General features: G+C 42.6%; 1 protein-coding gene across 1 annotated transcript; it reads left to right on the top strand.

Moving 5' to 3' along the window:
• Window positions 1–439: 439 nt before the first annotated feature.
• RGMB (repulsive guidance molecule BMP co-receptor b) lies at window positions 440–14,920 on the top strand. The gene is made up of 3 exons (XM_068666775.1): window positions 440–597; window positions 1,086–1,594; window positions 12,109–14,920. Exons 1-3 carry the CDS (start codon window positions 501–503, stop codon window positions 12,775–12,777), a joined length of 1,275 nt encoding a protein of 424 aa, XP_068522876.1. The 5' UTR covers window positions 440–500; the 3' UTR covers window positions 12,778–14,920.
• Window positions 14,921–21,476: the final 6,556 nt, after the last annotated feature.

A 21,476-nucleotide genomic window follows, 5' to 3' on the forward strand; every position in this document is an offset into this window, starting at 1 on the left:
CAAGCTCAGGGTGAAACTGTGGTGAAGTGCAGGAAGAGTGGGAGGTTGGATGTGTAGCTCTGCCAGTAACTGCGCCAAAATTTTACTGACCACAGGGCCAAATCTGGAATTTTATCCCCCTCTCTGCTCCCCTTTCTGCCCACGTCGCCTCCACCTGTGTGAGTTTAGATCATCTGATACTGCTCTGTCACTGTCACTGCTACAGGGAGCGCCCTGCCCAGAGCCGAGCCCAGGGGGGCGATACCAGGGGGAAGCCCCCCGGGCTCTGCACCCTTCCCGCCGCCCACCAGGGGGCGCTGTGCCCGCAGCCCGCAGCCATTACCGCGGTCGGGCGGCAGGGGGGCGGGGCCGGTGTGCCTTGATGGACAGCGCGGGCAGCCAATGGGAGCGCGCGGCGCGGGGAGGGGCGGGCACGGGTCGCCATGGCGACGGGCGGAGGGGAAGGAGGGGGGGGGGGGGGGGGCTCCTCCCTTTGTGCGGGGCCCGGCGCGCCGCCATGCATGGACGGGCATGGGATGGGGAGCGCCGCGCCCGCACGCAACGCCGGGGCTCAGCCGCTGCTGCTGGGGCTGCTCCTGGCGGCGGTGCTGCCTCAGGGTACCGGGGGGAGGGGGGGGAGGGAAGGGAAGGGAAGGGAAGGGAAGGGAAGGGAAGGGAAGGGAAGGGAAGGGAAGGGAAGGGAAGGGAAGGGAAGGGAAGGGAAGGGAAGGGAAGGGAAGGGAAGGGCAGGGCTGCAGTGGAGGCTCGCCCGTTGACCAGGCGATGAGCTGAGGCACGGGGTTGCCTCATCACCGCCTTGAGAGCACCGGGAGCGAAACGCCGGGCTGGTGCCTTGCTGGGGTTAATGGTTTTAATCCGCGGCTTGCCATTGTCTGGGTGGAAGAGGAGTCACGCTGGGGTCATCTCAGCCCTGCAGACCTCCTTATTGCCGTCTTTCTGCCTCACAACCCCTTCCTTCTCTCTAATACGCTGTTCTCTCAGCACCGTAATCTCTCTTCAGGGTGTTTTCTTCCACACATGTGGGTGTAGGACAGGATTTTGCTGTGCCGCCTGATCGCTTTCTACCTCCTGTTTTTTGTGCTCAGGTGACTGCCAGCTGCAGACGCCGTGTCGGATTCAGAAGTGCACCACTGATTTCGTGTCCTTAACGTCGCAACTCAACTCGGCCCTCGATGGCTTTGACCTGGAGTTCTGCAAGGCCCTGCGAGCGTACTCTGCCTGCACCTACCGCAATTCCAAAGTATGCCGCGGAAACCTGGTCTACCACTCCGCAGTCCTTGGCATCAGCGACCTCATGAGCCAGAGAAACTGTTCCAAGGACGGCCCCACGTCCTCCACCAACCCCGAAGTAACCCACGATCCCTGCAATTACAGTGGCCACACAGGAGCCAGCGAACATCCCGGAGGGGAGAAAACTACCCCCACGTACCTATTCTGTGGCTTGTTTGGCGATCCTCATCTGAGGACTTTTAAGGATCACTTCCAGACATGCAAAGTCGAAGGTGCTTGGCCTCTCATAGACAATAACTACTTATCAGTGCAAGTGACGAATGTGCCTGTGGTCCCAGGATCCAGTGCTACTGCTACAAATAAGGTATGGATTGTTCTTAAACACTGTGTATGCGTACAGAAGTAGAAGGCCAGGACAGCAGAGTAAGTCGCTCGGCCTGCAACGGTTAAAGGAGCATTGCAGCTTGAGAATCTTCAATTAAGTAGTCTGAGAAATTAAAAGTGCTAGGCTCCTCTTCTGGAAAAATTGATTATTTTCTCAAAAATAAAACAGCTCCTTTTCTTCCCCAGGCTCCTCCCTCCTTTCCTCTCTCCCCCTCTCCCCCCCCCCCCCCAAATTCACCATACATATCACAATATAAACATTTAAGAATAATAAATTTGATTGTCAAAACAGATATCAAATTGCAGCATCTGTTCCCCTGCACTAAATAGAAATTCTAGGCAAGGAGAAGGAAAAGACAGTCTTTGCTTTTCTTAAACTCTCTAAGTTGTATAGCCATAACAGTAGAGAACAAAAATCCATTGACAAAGTGGCAAACCTGTGATTTACCAAGATGTTGAGGATTCAGAGCAGAGAGAAGGAGGGGAGCTGCAGAGAACTGAGAGGAGGTAGCAAAAAATGACATTAATGCCAAATGGTTGTTAAAAGGTTTTAGTACCCTGGCTCTAGAAAGAACCAGCAGCCTGAAAATCCTGCCAAGTGTGTATATATACCTTTTCAGACAGGCGAGGCTTAAAATGTCTATCAGCCGAACCACTTCAAGTGGCTAGAGAAGGAAAATGTGTATTGATGGCATATGTCATTTCCTTCTTTTAAGAAAAATATTAAACTCTCTCTGCCAAAGGCAGGTAACAGGTATACCTACAGAAAGAAAATGAGATACAAAGCATGAGCCTTGCTGAGATGTCCTGTGATTTACATGTACCTTGAGTCTGGGGTTAAAAAAATGCTCTGAACTTTTGAAGATAGCTTTTCATTAGTAAGCAGAATGACTTGAATGTATGTTGGAAGCTGATACTGCCACCTGCCTTGTTTGCTTTTTGAAGTGAAATAGCCTTTGTTTTTGCCGTGGTAGTGTAGCTCTTAGAGACTAATATACCTTGATCCTGCGTGTACAAGATTATTTCAAGATTATCTGTACCGGAGAGTTTTCACTGTATCGTTAAGTTCAGAGGTAGGTTGGAGGGAGCACATTTTCCAAGGAGATGACTGTGCAGTATTGTTAATAAGTGAAAATCAGTCATGTCACTGCATTTCTGTTGTGTTCTGAGATGCTGACTTATGTAATGCTTATATCAGTGAAGCAAATTTTGGCATTTGAGAGAGGCCAAAGGTTGGACCGATATACTACTGAAATTCAAAATCACCTTTTCCTAACTTGTTATCGTACAGCAAACAGTCTGTATTGTCAGTGCTTAAAGACTGTAAGATGAAGGCATGAGGCTAAGCTGAATATGCTTTGCAAAAGAGATTTAGACTCAGGTCCCTTGAAATCTGTTCTGTGGGTTTCTTGCAAGATGCTGAAGTACAAGGAAGTACCATTTCATGTCTCCAGTAAGCTTCTTCCCTCAGTTTTGTTAAGTTTTGCAGGAAGCTCTTTATTTCCTTACTCATAGAGATAAAACTAGAGTCTTTCTGTCCACAGATACTGTGGCTGGCCAGAGTGGGATGGTAGTAGATAGATGATATCTTAACATTTAACTGGCCACATTCTAGATGTGATTGACTACAGTAGCATACTATGCTGGTGTATGTAATCTCATGCAGATAACTAAGAGGAGAATTTAAGGAGATAAATATCTGTACATACTGAGGAAAAGTACATGTATCAAAGAATGCACCTTCTGTCTTTGTTTCTACTCTCAAAGTTTTTTGTTTTATTTTTGGCCTGGCATTCTGGAAAAGGTGATAATATATTTTTTTCTTTTATAATCATGGTTCAGTATTCCTGCATTTGTACAGATACAGCTGACCACAGAAACAATTAAATTAAATAAGATGTATGACTTAGGATATTAGAAATGTGTCTAATAGTAGTCTCTGTTACCTGGTATACAGTCCTTGAGCATTTTCTTTCTTTGGCAGGTAATCAAAATTGGATCAGCGCACCTGTTTGTAGAAAATGAAGGTTTTTGAATGCACGAGTAATTTAGCAAGATAAATTTCAATACCTCCAGTGCATCGTCATCTTAACTCCTTGATTTCTTTATGAAGCAGACTATTATAACAGATACAGAAAAAGCTTGTTAAAATTGCACTACCACTATTGCACTGATGCCTGTAACATTTTCACTGGAAGTGTTCCACTCTGTGATGGTGGAGAGTCTGCTGGAAGTACTTCCCTTATTTTGGCCATGGGTGCATAGCTTAAGGTACCCTTAAAGAGCTACCAAAATAATTTCAGTGAATTTTACTTACAGAGTATTCCCTCCTTGCTGAGAGCATGCAGATCCATTGTTTGCCTTCTCCATAAGAAAAGCTGCCAGAATGCTATGCATCATTAGTCTTGGTTTCGTCATTGCCATTATTTGGATATGTCTTTAATGGGAAATAATAACAAAGGTTTATGCTGATCTTAAATTGTGCAGAAGCCAAAGCAAATACTAAACTGCTAACTAGACTACTTCAACCACCCTAAAGCAGACTTAATGAAAACAGAGATGAGAAGAATAGAGGTTTTAGTTTATCCTGAATGCCCATTTATTAGGGAAAGTAATTTAAGGAGCCATAGGAATGAAATGTTGTACCTTCATCCTATATACAGTATGCTTGTGAAAATGGCTTAACTATCATTTCGCCGTATAGGTGGTTACTGCATTCAGATTTATCATAGCATTCTGGTGTACCATGTTTTAAGGAATCGTCAACAAAGTGATTATTATTTGTAGAGTTGTTCTGTCACTCCAAAAACTACAAGACTTGAGTGACCCCAGCAGTCTGAGGGCCATCCAGTAAGTTCATAATGGAGAAGAGAAAGTCAGGAGGACATTTTAAACAAAGAATGCGGAATAAAAATCTGTTTCCCCCCAACTTACTCTGTGCATCTGGCCGGGAAGTGTGGAAAGCTGTAAGACTCCTCCTTTCATTCCTTAATTGGAAAGGTATGTCCTCCAGTGGGAGTTGTGTATATATTCACAAAATGCTCTGGGCAATTTTTTGGTAGGTGTTTTGCATTTTTCTGTTGCCCATAGTGAGGACATCTGTGTATCCAGAGTGAACAAAGCTATTGTATATTCCGTGGTCCAGTTGAAACTTGCAACTTTTTTTTTTTTTGTTTGTTTGTTTCGTTGTTGTGTTTCGTTGTTGTTTTAGCTGGTCTGTTCTGTTTATGCCTCTTGGCATAGGGTTGCAAGGCCTTTCAGATCGATAATAAGGGATTGTCACCAAGTAACTAGACTTAGGTCAATTTCTTTTTCTTTCTGGCAGACTTCTGTATGAGTTTTGTGTAGGTTACTGGCATCTTTATATCTGATTTCCTCCAGCTTTAGACACAGAGCACTGCAGACTTTGAGGGGCTTTCTGAGAATGGATGTAGGGGGCTGTAGAGGGAGCAGGTAGGAAGTATGTTGGAGAATGCATTAAATAGAAGGCGTTATTGTGTGCTTCATTTAAGGGTTACAAGGCTCCCATCAGGATGACAGCTGTTCTCTGTATCACTAGTGCAGTTGTCCCAAATAGCAAATGGAGCAGGGGCGCTTGGGCTTCCCTACCCAAAACCTTCCTTGCTTGCAGTAATTGGAAATTAACTAGTTTTCCTTATTTAGGTGCTTTGTAGTGGACTGCCTGAGAGTGAGAGAGTGAATGGCAGGACAGATAAAGAAAAACAAATTGGCTGTGGAAAACAAAGAGCTCTTACCAAAGTTGTTTTACTGAGGGTACAGATTTTAACCTGAGTATTGGCTGTGTTAGCAGGGAAGTGTTCCTCTTCTCAGAGTCAAAGCTCTTAAATAGTTCTTTTGCACCATGGTTTCTGTTGTTTTTCAGGAGATCAGTGCAGACTGAATACTATGTACTTACTCTTCAAGCAATATTAAAGAGCTTGTCTTCCCGTTACCCTTCAGTTGTTCTTAAGTGGGAACATCAGATAACCAACCACGTGTGATTAGTTTTTTCATTTTTATAGACGTTCTTCCTAAGCTCAAGTTGAACTTGGCTTTATTTCTCAGAAGTACATGCTTCAGTTTTGTTGGAGGACGTCAGTTAAAAGCTGCTTTGTCCATGAAGTAAAGCTGATTCCTCTTCCTGTTACCTTGGAGTGTTTCATTTCAGTGATTGAAGAGTAGAGAGGGCTGCAAGCAGAAGGGGAAAGGTAAGGGCCTGGGGTTTTGCACTCCATGCAAGGTAGTGCCGTGCTTGGGCATGTAGCTGGGCATAAGCCAATCAAATGATTCAGCAGGTAGCTGTGGACAGCTTGAAAATTGCAGGTGCAGGAGCACCTGCAGTGGATTTGGGATATTTCTGAAAAGCAAATGCCTGCCAGTGCCTTTAAGACAAGCCGTCTGTTCTCACAGCAAGAGCCTCTTGCCTGTGCCTTGACTAGACTTTCCAAACAGCTAGCTGCTGAATGTCCCCTGAGCTGTGTTTGCACTGCAGTTAGGGCAGACTGAAACCTCCTCTTGGGTTTAAACAGTGTGACAGGTTCTAATTTAGAATCCTTTTCATGCATTACAACTGTAAATTTACACCTGTTGGTGTGCTTTATTTTTCTATACTTGTTTTTTTTCAGCTTCATAGAAGACAAGGTAGAAGAAATAATAAACTTCTACTGTGCAACTGTGGTTAGGGCAAATTGGTGCTTTGGTTCCTGGTAACCTTTTGACCATAACCAAATGATGGTTAGTTCACAGCGTGTGAAAAGAAGTAGTTTTTTTTTGTTATGAATAGCAATGGGTGATAGAGAAGCTCAGGAGAAAGGGATGTTGGCACCATCCTGGCAGCAAGACAGGCAGTGAATGTAGTTTTGAGGTTAGCTTAGGCAGAGGCTGCAGCAGAAGATACTGTCTGCTGGGTGCTGTGTGTTTTGGTTTGAGGGATTTCCTCTGTGCTCTACAGAAGATGCAGATAAGCTCTTTGGTCTTGTGTTTGCTCTTGGAACTCAGACTTGTCAGGGGAATGCAAAGCTTCATTTCTGACACAATTTCTTGCATCTATCTCAAGCCTCAGCTCTGTGCTTGTGTATTCAGCACATTCCTCATGATCCTGTCCATCGGGAAAGCTCATTTAATTCTGTCATGGACACGTTCCCTATGTGCAAAGCTTTCCTAGGGTTACTTTGATGTGCAGCACAGTTTGGGACAGTCTCAGAAGAACAACACAGAAAAACAGCCACAGCTTTCCTGGGCACAGGCGATCTGTTGAGTTTGGTGATTTGCCAGCTTCACGAGCGTGAAGATAAACTGTGCTGTTTCCTGGTGTTCAGAACAACCTGGACGTATTAAAGGGTTTATGTAGGACAAGCTGTGGCAGTTTGTCAGGCACTAAACTGTTTCTTTGTGTGTTACATCTGTGGAACTGCTGGACAACTGCTACAGGGACTTCACTGGCTTGAACCCCTTCCTTTAGGGAGAGGAAAACAGAGTACGCAGGAGGACTCAGCCAGCAGCATCTGTATGAATGCCTTTAAAGCCTTGGGGGTCTTCTGGGGTCAGAAGGACAGAATAAGGTCATTACTGTAGGTGGCACTTTTTTTCTCAGACTTGGATACGTGAATTAAGTGTTGATGTGATAGTAAACAGGCTTTACTTCCTTGCTTGTTTGCTCTCACTGCTTGCTACTCCCTCACTGCTGCGGAGGGAGAGGTCTGCTTGAAAAAAAGAGGTAGAATATTTTAGCTACTATTCACATTGCTTTAGGAAGTGAAGTTGTGGGTAATTTTTAAATCAATTAACACTAGGTGTGAAATGGTTCTTGAGTGATTTATGAACAGTAACTTTGAGAGAAGCTTTCCTGAGTGATCTTGTCTTTCCTTTTGGAAATTCAGTGCTGAACTCCATCTTGTATTCAGATCGACCTCCTCTTTATTTCTGTTGTGCATGTGCCTTCTCCTCTGAAGTAATTAACGTGTCAGGATAAAATGGTGCTGCTGTAGGTGACCAGCAGGCTGAAGAGGGATTGTAATATTTTGCTTTGTAATATCCTCAGCCCTCATTGCTTCCAAGAATTTGGCCCCAGCAGCATCCCTGAAGCAGTCCTTAAATCTTTCCTGCCCTGCCCCAAGACCTCTTGCCTTCACAGGACTTGCTGGTGTCCTTGAGCTACAGCTACTTCAGTCATGGCACACCACAAAACATGGGGATGTGGAGAGAGAGATTCTGCTGCCTAGTACTGTCTGATGGGCTGAGCAGTCATTAGCATTTGTGAAGCACCTTTTGGTTTTGTTTCATCCAGAAAGGCATGCAATGCATCTTAAAATGCAGTAGCATGTGATGTAACTTGAAATAAGGATATTGAAAATTTTATTTATTTATTTATTTATTTATTTATACAAATTTTACAATGAATCCTTTTGGTTCTACCTAATAAAGTTTCTCTAGCTCTACCTTTCAGCATGGGCCATTACTCAGGTGGTTTTCTTTGGGTGGTACTTGGTTTCTTAGATCAGTGTGTGTGATTCACACCTGTTGCGGCCCTCAGGAAAGAAAAGCTGTGAAAATACCTGTTATAGATTGAAAGTTATTTAATGCACTGGGTTTTAAAAAAATATATCCTTTTAATTATATGTATATTTGAACTCTGAAAGCTTTTGGATGTCATTTAAGGCCGTCATGTACACTAGGGAGTTGTCTACCTATGAACTCTTAAAAGCTACCTTACGTATACCACATAAAGTCCTTCACTGCCTTCCCAGGGATATTTGAAGACCACCGATCTAATACCATAAAACTTTCTGCTGAAACATCTACCTATTCTCCAGTGCTTAATTAAATTACTACTAAGCTATCGGGGCTGTATTTTTCTTGAGTTTCCTTCAGATTTTTCCAAAGTCACTGCTTGCTCAGTAGGTAGTGTCACCATCTTGCATGTGATACTTCATGTGTGTTTTCTAACATCTGGATGAACGCTCTTTTTTTTTTTTTTTTTGTCAGCCTCTTTCCTGAGGAATTTTCCCTGCAGTAGGCATACAAGTGTGCACATGCTAAACTTGTTTTAGAAAGGAAAAAGTATGACGTAGTCAAAAATGTCACCTTGAAAATTTAAACAGAAAAAGCTTTGCAATTAAACTTGCTGATCTCCCTTTGCAACAAGGTCTTCAGTATCCCTCAGGACCAAGTTATGAGATTGAGGTAGGAACTGGTGAGAGAAGGGAAGGACCTTAGGCTGCGCAGAGAGAGAATGGGTTCAGAGCAGCCTTGATGAGAAGCAGCTGGGGTTCTCATCAAGGAGAACTCATAAACTCAGCACATTCCTCATGATCCTCATGTTTGTTTATGAGGTGCTCAACATGAGCTGTCAATGTGCATCTACAGCCCAGAAAGCCAACTGTGTCCTGGGCTGCATCCAAAGAAATGTGGCCAGCAGGGTGAAGGAGGTGATTCTCCCTGCTCCCATGGGACCCCACCGGGAACACTGCGTTCAGCTCTGGAAGATCATGCACAAGAAGGTCATGGACCTGTTAGAGCAAGTCCAGAGGAGACCCATGAAGATGATCAAGGGGCTGGAGCACCTCTCCAATGAAGACAGGCTGAGGGAGTTGGGGTTGTTCAACCTGGAGAAGAGAAAGCTCTGGGCAGGCCTTCCAGTACCTATCAGAAAGCTGGAGATGGACTTTTTGTCGGGGATTGTAGTGATAGGACAAGGAGTAATGGTTTTAAACTGAGAGAGGGTAGGTTTAGATTAGATACAAGGAATAAATTCTACACTCTGAGGGTGGTGAGGCACTAGAACAAGTTGCCCTGAGAAGCTTTGGTTGCCCCATCCCTGGAGGTGTTCAAGGCCAGGCTGGATGGGGCTTCAAGCAACCTGGTCTCGTGGGAGATATCCCAGCCCGTGGTGGAATTAGATGATCTTTAAGGTCCCTTCCAACCCAAACCATTCTGTGATTTGATGACCTTACAGATCTCTGGTTGTATTGATCTAGATTAGAGCAATACGATAGGACAGAAAATGCAACATCCAAACTTAATGTCTAGAGCCACAATGTTTAAATATGGTTGTCCTTGGCAAGTCTTAATGGTCTCTTTGTTGATCCTCTTCAGGAGGCATCCTTGCGAAGTATTTGGGGGCCTTTGTTCACTTAGGTGTTCATCCTCATTCAGCATGAAGCTGTGACTGCTGATTTTGCCTTAGGGTGAAGGCTTCTGTTCTCCCTGTCTGTCTCTGAAGTTGTTTGCATTTCATTCTTTCAGAGGTAGGAGTTTTGGAGAGAAGACTTAGATGCTTCCTGGTAAACTTTGCTAGGTCCCTTGCTTAGCTGTTCTATGAAGCAGCCAGTTCTGTCTGTCATTAAAACCATTGCCTCTTGTTATCTCCAGGTTTGCTCTGTTGCTGAGTGGATGCAGAGCTCTACTTCTGCTGAAATGTAAATCATTCTTTCTTTGCAAAGCAACACAAAAGTGTCCCAGGAAGTAGCTTCTTCATCTGAGCAGGCTGAGATAGAAATCTGTTTAATTGAAACTGTTATATAAAATACAACACCTGATTTACTTCATGAGGCTCTGGATTATGTGCAGAAGCACTAATCGCTTTTCAAATCTCAAGTATCTCTTCTCTAGGTTGGTGAGTTTACTTCAACAAGCACAAAGATGTGAGGTGGTCTTTACAACAAGAAGTGTGCTTGAATGTTTTCTGAATCTTGATCACAAGCATTCAAGCTCTGCTTAGCTGTGGCTCACAGATATGCTTAGCAGATCACTTGACTGATGATGGTCTCGAACTAGCTGTGTAACTGATTAAAGCAAAGAAAAATGTTTGAAAATTCCAGACAGCAACTAGCAAGAACATACGGAATGAAAATAGCGAGTGCTGTCAGTGTGGGTGAGAGACAGACACAGACTGAGTGTGTCAACTAACCAGGACGTGCCAAATACTGAAGAACAATGCAGTACTGTTTAGAGTATGTCTGCATACTCCAGAGGAGGAATTATTGCAGAGGAAGGAGGGAAAAGGGTAGACTTTTGTCTTTTATGACTGGCATGGAGAGGTGAGGCTAAAGAGATTAGAGGTGTTATTCAGATTGTCTGTAGCGCAGCTGTTTACTTAACCTCTAGCTCTGACTTCAAAGCAGAGTGGTAGGAAACAAAAGCTGTTGAGCAGAAGTGTGCAGGCTAAGTGAAATTATAATGTGAGGTTGCCATAAAGTAGACCTTAAGGAAAATTGTAACGTTAATTTGAAATACCCTCTAATGTGTTTTGGAGTACTCTGAATCTTGTGGCAGAGTGCTTAAATGACAGACTAATGAATTTTGATGTAATCAATCAGTCAAGGATGAAAATAATGAAAAATATTTATTTTTGGTACAAAATATCCTTTGACCTTTTCAAGAAATCATTATTTACTCTGCTTCAAAACTGTAAAGGAGGAAGCATCTCTGTTTGTAACATTTATACATGATTTCTCATGGTAATTTTATTTTTTGAAAAAGCCACTAGGCACTCTGAGTTTGGTCTGCCAAATAGCCTGATTATTCCCTTCGAGTAAGACTGGAGGACCTACTCTTTCCTTTGTGGCGTATTCAAATAAGTGTTAAGGTTTAAAAGGCCAGTCATAATCTTAAAAGACTGAGTAATTGCTTTGTAGTTGTGGTTTTTATGTTGGAGCTCACCCTTCAAAGGCATGACTTGGAGTATCTTTTGGTGTTGCTTTGGTTCTCCACCAGCACATTACCGAGCAGCAGCAGACTGAAGTGTCAAATCTCCCAGCTCCTGGGACGGATGAATCCAGGAGCCATAAGCACTTACGTGACTAGCTGTTCTTCCTGCTCATACATCTCATTTCGGTGCATGTCTTGTTGGTGGCTGATACAGCACCAAATACATCCGTGCCTTTACAGCAGTAAAGCAGCAAATACATCCGTGCCTTTACAGCAGTCTCACCCTGCTAATCCTGGCAACACCTCCAGGAAGTAACAAGTACCCGACAAAGGTCACACAGTCACTGTGAGAAAGGTGGTGAGGATACTGGGGGTGAGGGAAGCTGAATTCTTGTGGTCCTTTCTGTGCTTTCACGCAGTTCAATCCAGTTCTGCTCTGGTGGCTAGTAGTGCAGGAATTATTTGGCACATGGCTCCACTGTGATTGCAGGATGCATTCCAAAGTGTTAAGAAACCATCAGGCAAGAGGGAGTTGTGATGCTTAATTAAATATAAGCCTTTTCCTTTCCTGACCTTGTTGCAGTTACCACATGCTAATACTGTTGCTTCCAGGCCAAGTTAAGAACAAATTTAACAATTGCCACCTGGGAAAATATTGCTTTAAGCATGTGTACAGGCTGTTTTCTGCTTAGGCATGAATGCAGACAAGTGTCAAGGTCTGGACTAGCGGGCAGTCCCAGGAAATCTCAGCTGCAAAATGGAAAAGAGATTCAAATGACTCTTTTTTCTTTTTTCCCCTATGATCACTAACCTTTGTTGTTTCTTTTTCTTATCTCTCCCCTCCAGATAACTATTATCTTTAAATCATACCAGGACTGTACGGATCAGAAGGTATACCAAGCAGTGACTGATGACTTGCCTGCAGCTTTTGTCGATGGTACAACAGGTGGAGGTGATGGGAACACCAAGAGCTTGCAAATCGTGGATAAAGTCAGTGGCAAATACATCGAAATGCATGCCAGGCATATTGGGACCATGGTGTACATACGTCAGCTTGGGCGCTACTTAACGCTGGCCATTCGCATGCCTCAAGAGCTGGCCATGGCCTACGAGGAGAGTCAGGATCTGCAGCTGTGTGTGAATGGTTGCCCTTCAAGTGAACGTATAGATGATAGTGGCCACTTGCCTTTACCCGTGAGGGGCCAGTTGCTCCCTCAGGTAGGCACTGCTCATCCCCGGTCCGTGTACACACTGGAATCTGCGACCACCAAATGCAACGAGAAGATGCTGGTGAAGGACATCTATTTTTACTCATGTGTGTTTGACCTGCTTACCACTGGTGATGCTAACTTCACGGCTGCTGCTCACAGTGCCTTGCAGGATGTGGAGGCATTGCACCCCAGAAAGGAGCGCTGGCATATCTTTCCCAGCAGCAGAGGTGGTGCTGTGGGCAAGGGTAGCCAATTCTTTGTCAGTCTTGGACTTGTGTGCTTGATCCTTGTTGTGTTTTTGTAGGTGTTGTTGTTGTTTTCTTTGTCTATAACAAAGTTTTGAAATATATATTGTCATAATATATTGAGTAAAGATGAGTATATATGTATATACAATGTATATGAAGGGATGTTTTGTCTTGGGACACCCACCAGATTGTACATACTGTGTTGACTGTTCTCATGTACGTTGGATGTAGTATTCTTTGTATCTATTTGTTTTGCAGTTGGTGAAATGTTTTATAATGTCCCTGCATTGGGACCTGATAGAAAGCACTTTATTTTTTATATATTAAATATTTATGTGTGTATCTGAGTAACTATATTATACATATACACGTGTACATACAGTACTCAGTGCTCTGCCTAGCTACTGCTTGGTTTAACAGATTTTTTTACTGTATTAATTCATGGGGATATTTTCTACACTTTCTCTTACTGTAGAGACAGCACCTCTCTTGTCCTGTAACGATGTCTGTATTTTACTGGGTTCCCTAGTTAAAATAATTTAAAAAGGAATCATATTCTGTCCTAATGGTCCTCCCTTCTTTGGAGGGAGAGAGTGAAGTGCTTCCCATTAGCTCAGAAGGCTATCTCGGATAACATGATTTACAGAACCTGCTATGTAATTCTGACATTTCATACTTCCATGGCATGAGTTTGAAAATAAGCTAAGTGAATGTGTTTGAGTGAAACTTATGTGGCTTTGTAGAGCCATTGAAGAGATGATTTTGAAAGACACTAATGGTGTACTTCTGTAAGTGTGTAACATTTCCTCTTCAAAGTAGCTGCTGCAGATGGTTCTGCCCTGGAAGGTTAAATCATTCTGCACTTACGTGTTAATTATATCAGTATATTAAAAAGGGGGGAGGGAAATGAAGCACCTGACTGCTGTTACTGAGGAACTAGGAGAAGGACGAGTTGGTGGCTTAAAGGCTGGTTTTACATAGTGCCTTAATCTGCTGCAAGAAACTGCAGTGTTTGTGCATGCTACAGTAACTCCAGCTCCAAGACAGGCTTGTTTCCCTCTTGAAACTATTCATCTGAGGTTCGTTGGACTGATGCATTAGCCCTGTTCTGGAAAAAAGACCCAAGTAGCATTTGCCTTTGCTAAAAAAAAAAAAAAAATTGAGCTTGTGTTTGCTTTGGTGGAGGGAGATGGACTTCATTCGTACAGCGAAAGCTCATGTTTTTTTATGAAGACTGGCAGGGTTTATGAAGTTCTGGCAGGGTTAGGGATTATTGTGTGGTATGGACAGCAGTAGTCTTCTCAAATGAACTAATTAATTCCTTTTTTGGATGTGTAACCGCATGCAGGTGTTACTCTGGGAACACATGAGATGAAAATAGTCAGAACTGAGTTAAGGCAGAATGTGAAAATTTGTTCTAGGCTAGATCCACTGGCAGCTTGTTTTGTCGGTCTAACTGTGTGATGGTGCTGTCTGAGCTGAGTTAGACTTGGGGAATTATGCTGTGTCTGATTTTGTGGTTCCCAGAGTTGCACCTGATGGTGACAGGCTTCTCCCTGTTTTGGGTGGCTGAACTTCCTCATCACTGCTCTGAATTTAAAGGTCACATGGCTGAAAGCTGATGGACAGCCTAGCGTTGCTGCGGTGATGCATGTACTTTCGGGGCAGACACTATAAACTGAATAATGCCTCTCCCTACATGCTTTGTGTATACACATATACATACACATATCTAGTATATATGTATATGAGCATTGAGCTGTGAGCCTCTCAGGTAAATAGTATTTCAGAAATGTAGTACTTCCCCTAAAGAGTTTTCAGTTTTCTTCCTCCCGCTGTGGGGATTTCTTGAGAAAATGTTATTTGCACATGTTCGTTCTTGACGTCTGCCATCGCCAAGAGAACTTTAGTTAATGCCAAACGTGGATATTTTGAAGCTAGTGAATGTTCTTTGGAGAGAACCTAGGCTTACAGGGAACATTGTTTTTTTTGCATATGCTCCAAATGGCTGTCTTTTAGAAGGCCGCAGTTTTTAATTTTCATGCCTGGAAACCCCAAATTGTGTCAGTCCTTATAGAGTCTTTTAGATACGGTTCATAAATGTACCAGTAAATATATGTTAGTGTGAAAGAGTGACTGTGCAGTGTGTAAATACTTTAAATTATTATCGTAGAAGAATAAAGTTGCCTGCCCTGCTGAGGAATGCCTGTGATGTGGTGTTAGTGACCCCTGGTGGGGTGCAGGGAAACTGGGGATATGGGTTAACCCACTGGGCAGGCAATCTGTAAGCAAAGCCCTGATTTCTTTCCTAGCCATCCTTTGTTGCATAGGAATGTGGTGAGTACCATTGCCATACTGCCTGGCAGATGCCTGCTGCCCCTCTGCTAGATAAGCTGCATAGTGCAATCTGTGACCAGCCACTGCAATCCACGCCAGTTTATTGAAGACACTTTGTGGGAAGCCAACAGCAGGAACCATCGCTTCAGGATCCCACTTGTACGCTTCCTTTGCAGTGTTTGCAGAGGTACGTAGGAGAGCTTTTAACACGGTGGTCCTGATACTGTGTTCATCTTGATGGGTCTTACAAAAATCTGCTTTAAAAGTTACTGGAGAGCTCTCAGATCAGAATAACCTTGGAAGAGAAAACTATCTGCTGTGAAACTGAAGAGGAAACAGGCATCAAAAGAATTAAAGGTACAGAAGAGCCCATAATACTAGATAACTGTGTATAACGAGATGATGTGATACATGGGAGCTGTAATATTTCAGCTGCGAGGCTAATCATACGGTTTAACGGAAAACTGAAAGCACCAAAGCTTGCAAAGTTATATCAGGCACTAAGAATGAACACAATGAATAGTGTTTTGCTGGGCTTCTGTTACAGTTAGAATTTGAGGGGTAGGAGGTAGATAGGTCTTTGAAATGCTTTGTGGAAACAATGGCTGTAGGAAGCGAAGTTCAGTGTAGTTATGTTCAGTGTACATGAGAGAAGGCCTTCATATCTGTAAGAGCTTATTTTCAAATGTCATTTACCACAACTAGCTCTGCAGAAGGCAACATAGCTTTATTATCAGTAATTTAATGCAACAACTAGTAAGCTATTGTTGAAGCTTTCTTTGTGTTTAAAAGGGTAGCTGGTGATTTGGATGTCAGTGGCTTACTTAAAAGATTATTTTGAGTCTCTTCTAGAACATTTTAAACCAGAGTATTTCCTAATCCTGTGCTAGCAGAGCTCTTAACAGCAGGTGAGGATAATTCTCTGTAGCTGGGACTGATGACTTCCCTAGGAAGCCCGTCACAGAACTGAGCAGAGTGCTGGGTGCTTAATCCTTCATTTTGTATGTACATATGGTTTCTGAAGGAAGCCTCGCCTTACAAAAGGGAATGGCACACTCAACTGACTGTCAAACCAAAAATTCTCTCACTTTTCACATCCTGGAAAACCTGGTTGGAAGAACAGTCTGCACTGAGCACCTACTAAGTGGGACACGACCTCATGCAATGTCTGAGAGCAATCTGCCTTTCAGCTGCAAGCGCATCAGTACGGTTCCTTTGAAATTGCTGCTGTTCTGCCAGAAAATAGGTCCCCAACTATTTATGGTCTGTTACCTTAGTGCTATGGATACCATGTGTTTGTTTTATGGATTTTGAGGATGTGGAGTGGCTATTTGCTTACATATACCCTCACCGAAGCAAGCAATGTTGCAAGCTTTGCCCCACCTCACGAGTGTTTTATTAGGGGACATATTTAAGAAAACAAACAAATGGCTTGTGGCTTTCCTCTCTTGTGAGACTCATAGCACAGTTTGAAATCTAGCATTCGTTTTATTCTTCATGTAAGTAGAGGTGAAGTTTTACAGTGAAGCTTTCATGCTTTGAGTTCTTTTAATTCCCGTATGTGTCTTGACTGATACAAAGTGTATCCCTTTCTGTCTTTCCCTATTCTGTCTATTCCCTATTCTACAGCTATTAAAGACTGCTACATATAAAAAGCCTAGACGTGACTAGTAATGACTTTTTTTCTTTTTTGAAAGGTGTTCTGTGTTGCTGTTTACAAGCTAAACTTCATTCTGTGTCATGCTGTTAGTTCTTTTCATCCATATTCCAAACAACTGAAAGTTGTGTGGGCCAGTGTTGTTCATTAGATTTTATCATTCTAATTAATTAGCTTGTTTTGGAGAGCAGCATAGCCACAGATCAGGTACAGGTGTGCAGGTAAATTTGTGATGTTGATGGAAAACAATTGTATCTGATCTGGTTCAGAATTCTTTTAATCTGGCTAAATGTTTGTAAATCAGACTTCATTGAATTAAAAGCTGCTGATTAGTAAATCAACTATGACCAATAAGATTGATTAGAGACATTGGGTACATGCAGGGGTAATCTTCAGACCTGGTAACTAGCTTCAAAAAAGACTTCTACCACATGTGGATTGTCAGTGGTTTTATTTGTAAGAATTATTTTCATGATTATTGTAGTTTTAAAGTTTGATTCCCTTTTTTTTTTTTTTCCCTACACCATATCAGTAGAACTACCCTTTATATATAGGCAATGTGTAGTTTTTACTGATTACAAATGTGATGAGGGCTGGATCTACAAAAGACTCTATACACCTAGATGGTGTGGGAGGTATTTAAATCCAAAGCAGATTAACAGCCTTTTCAGCTTGAATCCAGAGTTGGCTCTAAGATCTCTACCTCTCTGTTGTATTAATCCAGTAAAGTCCCTCAGGGTGACTATATTTTTGCCACCAAGCAGAGTAAAATAACATGGTCTTGAAGGTGGTGCCTGCACCCTCCCCAGATTCATGTGGTTCATCTGCCTAGTTTACTTACAGGGCTTTTTTGGCAGGTAATTGACCTCCTCACTCCTCATGCTTTGCAGATGACAGTAAGAGTTGCTGGCAAGCTGAAATTCCTCCTGTGCCTGAGCAGATTCGATCTTTCACATTTCATGGTAGTGCTTATGCCCTAAAGGCCAGGAGCTATTCGCAAATAAATGCTGTTCTGCCTTGCTTCAAAGTGACACCTCTGTCCAAACAAGGTCTTAGGTGCCTTGAGAGAGGCGTGAGGCATACAACACTAGGGAGTTATTTCGGCTCAATTCAGCAAACTTAACATGTGCTCAGTGGAGTCAGAGGCCCTGCTGCAGGCTGGCTTGAATTGTCTTCTGGAGTTGCTCATGGGTGTCCTTCAATACAGGTGGAACCTGGACCTGCAGTTTTCGAACAGCTGCAGTCAGTCAAAGTGAATCCAGGCTTGGTATGGTAAGTTCAGATTGCCACATAGGTCTCTACTCAGGGACCTAATTTTGCTAGAGACAAGCTAGATGACCCAGCATTTCCCACCTGGCACCACACTGATCTCCCGTAAGTGAGCGATAAATCTTGGCCTCCACAATCTTCACAGCTGTCAGGGCATGGAAACCCTGATTTCTCTTCAAAACACAACTGAGGAAGGTAACAGTGGCACCACAAGTAAATAAGTAAGCAAACAGATAAATAGAAGAAGCAGCAGCAGCAGAAGTCAGGGGACAAAGAGGAAAGTAGAGATTGTGAGCAGGATCATGGCGGGTAAGGCTTCTGATCTTGGTTTTGGCCTTCAGCTCCCTGATTGCATTTTCCAATGAACAAGACAAATGCTGTAATAGGTGCTTGCATAGGAGCAAGGGCTCTGTTCTCAAATTAGTGTGTTCTGTCTTTTAGGCTGTCCTTTGCTGTTTCCCATGCTGGCTCTGCTTTCTGCAGTTCAGCACTATAGTTTTGCAGAAATAAGAACATTTTCAGTAAGTGTGATAGCCAAAATCCTTAAAAGCCCTGTAGCCAAATTGACAGAGGATTTGCCTAGGTAAGGGATCTGTGCTGAGATTCCCAGTCTAAATTATGTAAAGAAAATGTCTAAATAATAGTTTTCTTCCTGTACTGATCGTTATGTTATTGCTTCTGAGAGCAATAAATGGAAGCCCAAACTCACTTAGCTGTGAGCTCTGGTGGAAGAGGGCACTGCTTCAGAGCTGGAGCTGCCCAGTCCCATGAGGAGTCACCCTGGCGTTTCCTACTGGACAGCGTAAAGCTGCAAAGCCCTGCTGTGGATCCTGATACTCAAAGTATCTCAGTTGAATGTCTGCTGGATAGCAGCACAACACAAATCTCTGCATGCTGTGCTTAAATCACTGTAGTGCCTCATTTAAGTGATTTTATAAATGTATGATACAAGTGATTTTAAAAGCCAGCACACCCCTGAAATCATCGGAGATGGCTGTAATACGCTCAGTGTAAAAAGCTTGGTATCTTGGTGACACCTCTGCTGTGGGCTAACACTGGTGGGTGGCTGAGCCCCGCACAGCCACTTGCTCACTCCGCCTAGTGGGAAGGGAAGGAAAATTGGAAGGGCAAAACTCAGAAAATGCATGTGTTGAGATAAAAGCAGTTCAATACATACATACATACATACATACATACATAAAAAAAAAAAAAAAAAAAAAAAAAAAAAACAACAACAACAACAAAAAAAACCCTGCAAGAAACAGCAGTCTTGACCAACTTATCTACAAGCTTATATTGCTGATAATGACACCCCATGGCATGTGACATCCCTCTGGCCAGCCTCTGCCAGGTATCCTGGCCGTGTCCCCTCCCAGCTCCTGGTGCACCCCCAGCCTCCCTGCTGGCAGGGCAGCACCAGGAGCTACACAGTCCTGGGCACTGTGTGAGCACTGCTCTGCAACAACTGAAACATCCCTGTGTTACCAGCACTGTTGTGACCACAAATCCAAAGCACAGCACCATAATAGCTACAATGAAGAAAATAAATTCCATCTCTGACAAAACAAGCACAATCTGTATTCGATAAAAGTCCTTTAACTTGGCTCCCTTTTATAAGTCTCCCGGATGCCTGATCCAGCACCTGCCCTTTACCAGAATTACCACCCAACTTTCCAGTCCACTTGGAAATACTAAGACCTACATTCAAAGACCAGTTAAGGGTTTAGGCATATCTCTCCAACTTTCTGTAGGTGGGATAGAGTCTCATGTTGGAGGAATAATTCTCTCTCTAACCATTAATTTTTGGGTACGACTGAATCAGGAATAGCACTGCGACTCTGAGGACCATAGTATTGAGTTTAGGTGCCTAAAATCTTTAGTGATTAAAGGATGGAACCTCCATAAATTAACAAACTCTTAACTTTGCACATGGGTCTAGATTTTGCCCCTTGGTGTTCAATGCCAGCAGTTAGTTGGCTGGTAAAACTAGTTGCTGTACATTTTCATTTTGCAAGATTAGATGAGTCATATCCTGATGGTGGGATTCAATTAGAAGATGATAAATTGAAATGAAAACAATATGGGTTCAATAGATGATTTCCCAAATCTGAAAAGTTTTCACAAAACTTTACTATTATTAAAGGAATGAATCAAATCTTTATTTTGGTAAAGACATGGGATTGCATGTATCTTAAATAAAGTTAAGTAATCACTATCTTTTAATATATGAATCCTGATGACTAATTAAAAGACAACTAATATGGATGAGACACCACAGACAAAATATGGACATAGACACTTATTTTTCCTGTTTTCATATGTTCATTTCTCAAATTCTGAGTTGGCTTTATCCAAGATAACTTATTTTCTTGTTTTAAGATTAAAGCATTGTGTTTGAACCATATTTGCCACCACTTAGCTGGTACATTTATTTATTTATTTTTGCATTCATTTATTTACTCTACCTGCACCTCTTTCACTCATTTAGTAAAGCTAAATTCTGACAAGAGAAGGCAAACAACCACGCAGTGCAGAAATGATGCTCGAGACTGTCATTCTGAGAGTATTGTTCTTGGTTGAATTCCTAATAGCTCTGAGGTAGAGCATGCATAATGAGAAACTTTGAACAACTGTATGAAACAGAGTTAGTTAAAGACAGGCTGGCAGCCATCCACCTGAACTTCCTTGCTTTTGACCACTTAGTAGAATATTAGAGTGTGTCCTTGGCAGCCTAATAAAGCAACACCCAGGCTAGTAATCAAAATCAATATATCTATTGCCATTTTGAAGCTGGCATTTCAAGCATGAAGGAAAACCTACAGTGAAGGCTGACAAATTCTTCTGAGGGATGGTGGCAAATGAGCCGTAAAACATGACTCCTTCTCTTGGGACAAGCTTTTTTTCTGTTATGTTATTACCATGTCAGGCTTGTTAATTTAATTTCTCTGGGAAATTTGTAAAATTTGTAACCATATACAAAAAAATTTTAAACAAGAGCCAGGAAGAGCCAGAGATTGTGGCCTCATCCAAGGAATCACCTGAAATCCACACCACCCATCTTCTGCCCTTATGCATGGGCAGTTCAAAGTCTGATCTAACCATTAAGTAATTTTTGTAGCATCACTTCCACCCCAGGGGAGACTCCGCTGGCCTTCTTGACACCTTGTCCCCTAGAGAAACGGGTTTGGTGTGATATTCAGGTGGCTGGTGGATTTGAAAAGTCTTGGTCATGAGGCTGTTGCACAAGCCAAATTTTGTCTCAGATGGGGCTGGCCCTGGTCCTGCCATTGAATCAATGAAGTTAAGCTTTTATAACCAACCTAATTTAAGATGATTTTTTTAGAAGTAGCTAAGGAAAAAAAAAAAAAAAAAAAAAAACAACACTGTAACAAAGCCAAACCAACAAAACCAAACCAAAAAATAAAGAAAAAAAATCAAAATTTTGCAGTTTATTAATTGTTTTAACAATTTCATTTATATTAAAAAAAAAAA

The sequence above is a fragment of the Anas acuta genome, chromosome Z (genome assembly GCF_963932015.1).
Source record: "Anas acuta chromosome Z, bAnaAcu1.1, whole genome shotgun sequence".
Classification (NCBI taxonomy): domain Eukaryota; kingdom Metazoa; phylum Chordata; class Aves; order Anseriformes; family Anatidae; genus Anas; species Anas acuta.

What these genes read in the sequence shown, in the direction of transcription:
- RGMB (XM_068666775.1), top strand. Translation starts at nt 501, where the DNA reads ATGGACGGGCATGGGATGGGGAGCGCCGCGCCCGCACGCAACGCCGGG. An exon ending in GGCGGCGGTGCTGCCTCAGG is followed by an intron (nt 598 to 1,085) that starts GTACCGGGGGGA and finishes TTTTGTGCTCAG; the next exon opens with GTGACTGCCAGCTGCAGACG. An exon ending in GTGCTACTGCTACAAATAAG is followed by an intron (nt 1,595 to 12,108) that starts GTATGGATTGTT and finishes TCTCCCCTCCAG; the next exon opens with ATAACTATTATCTTTAAATC.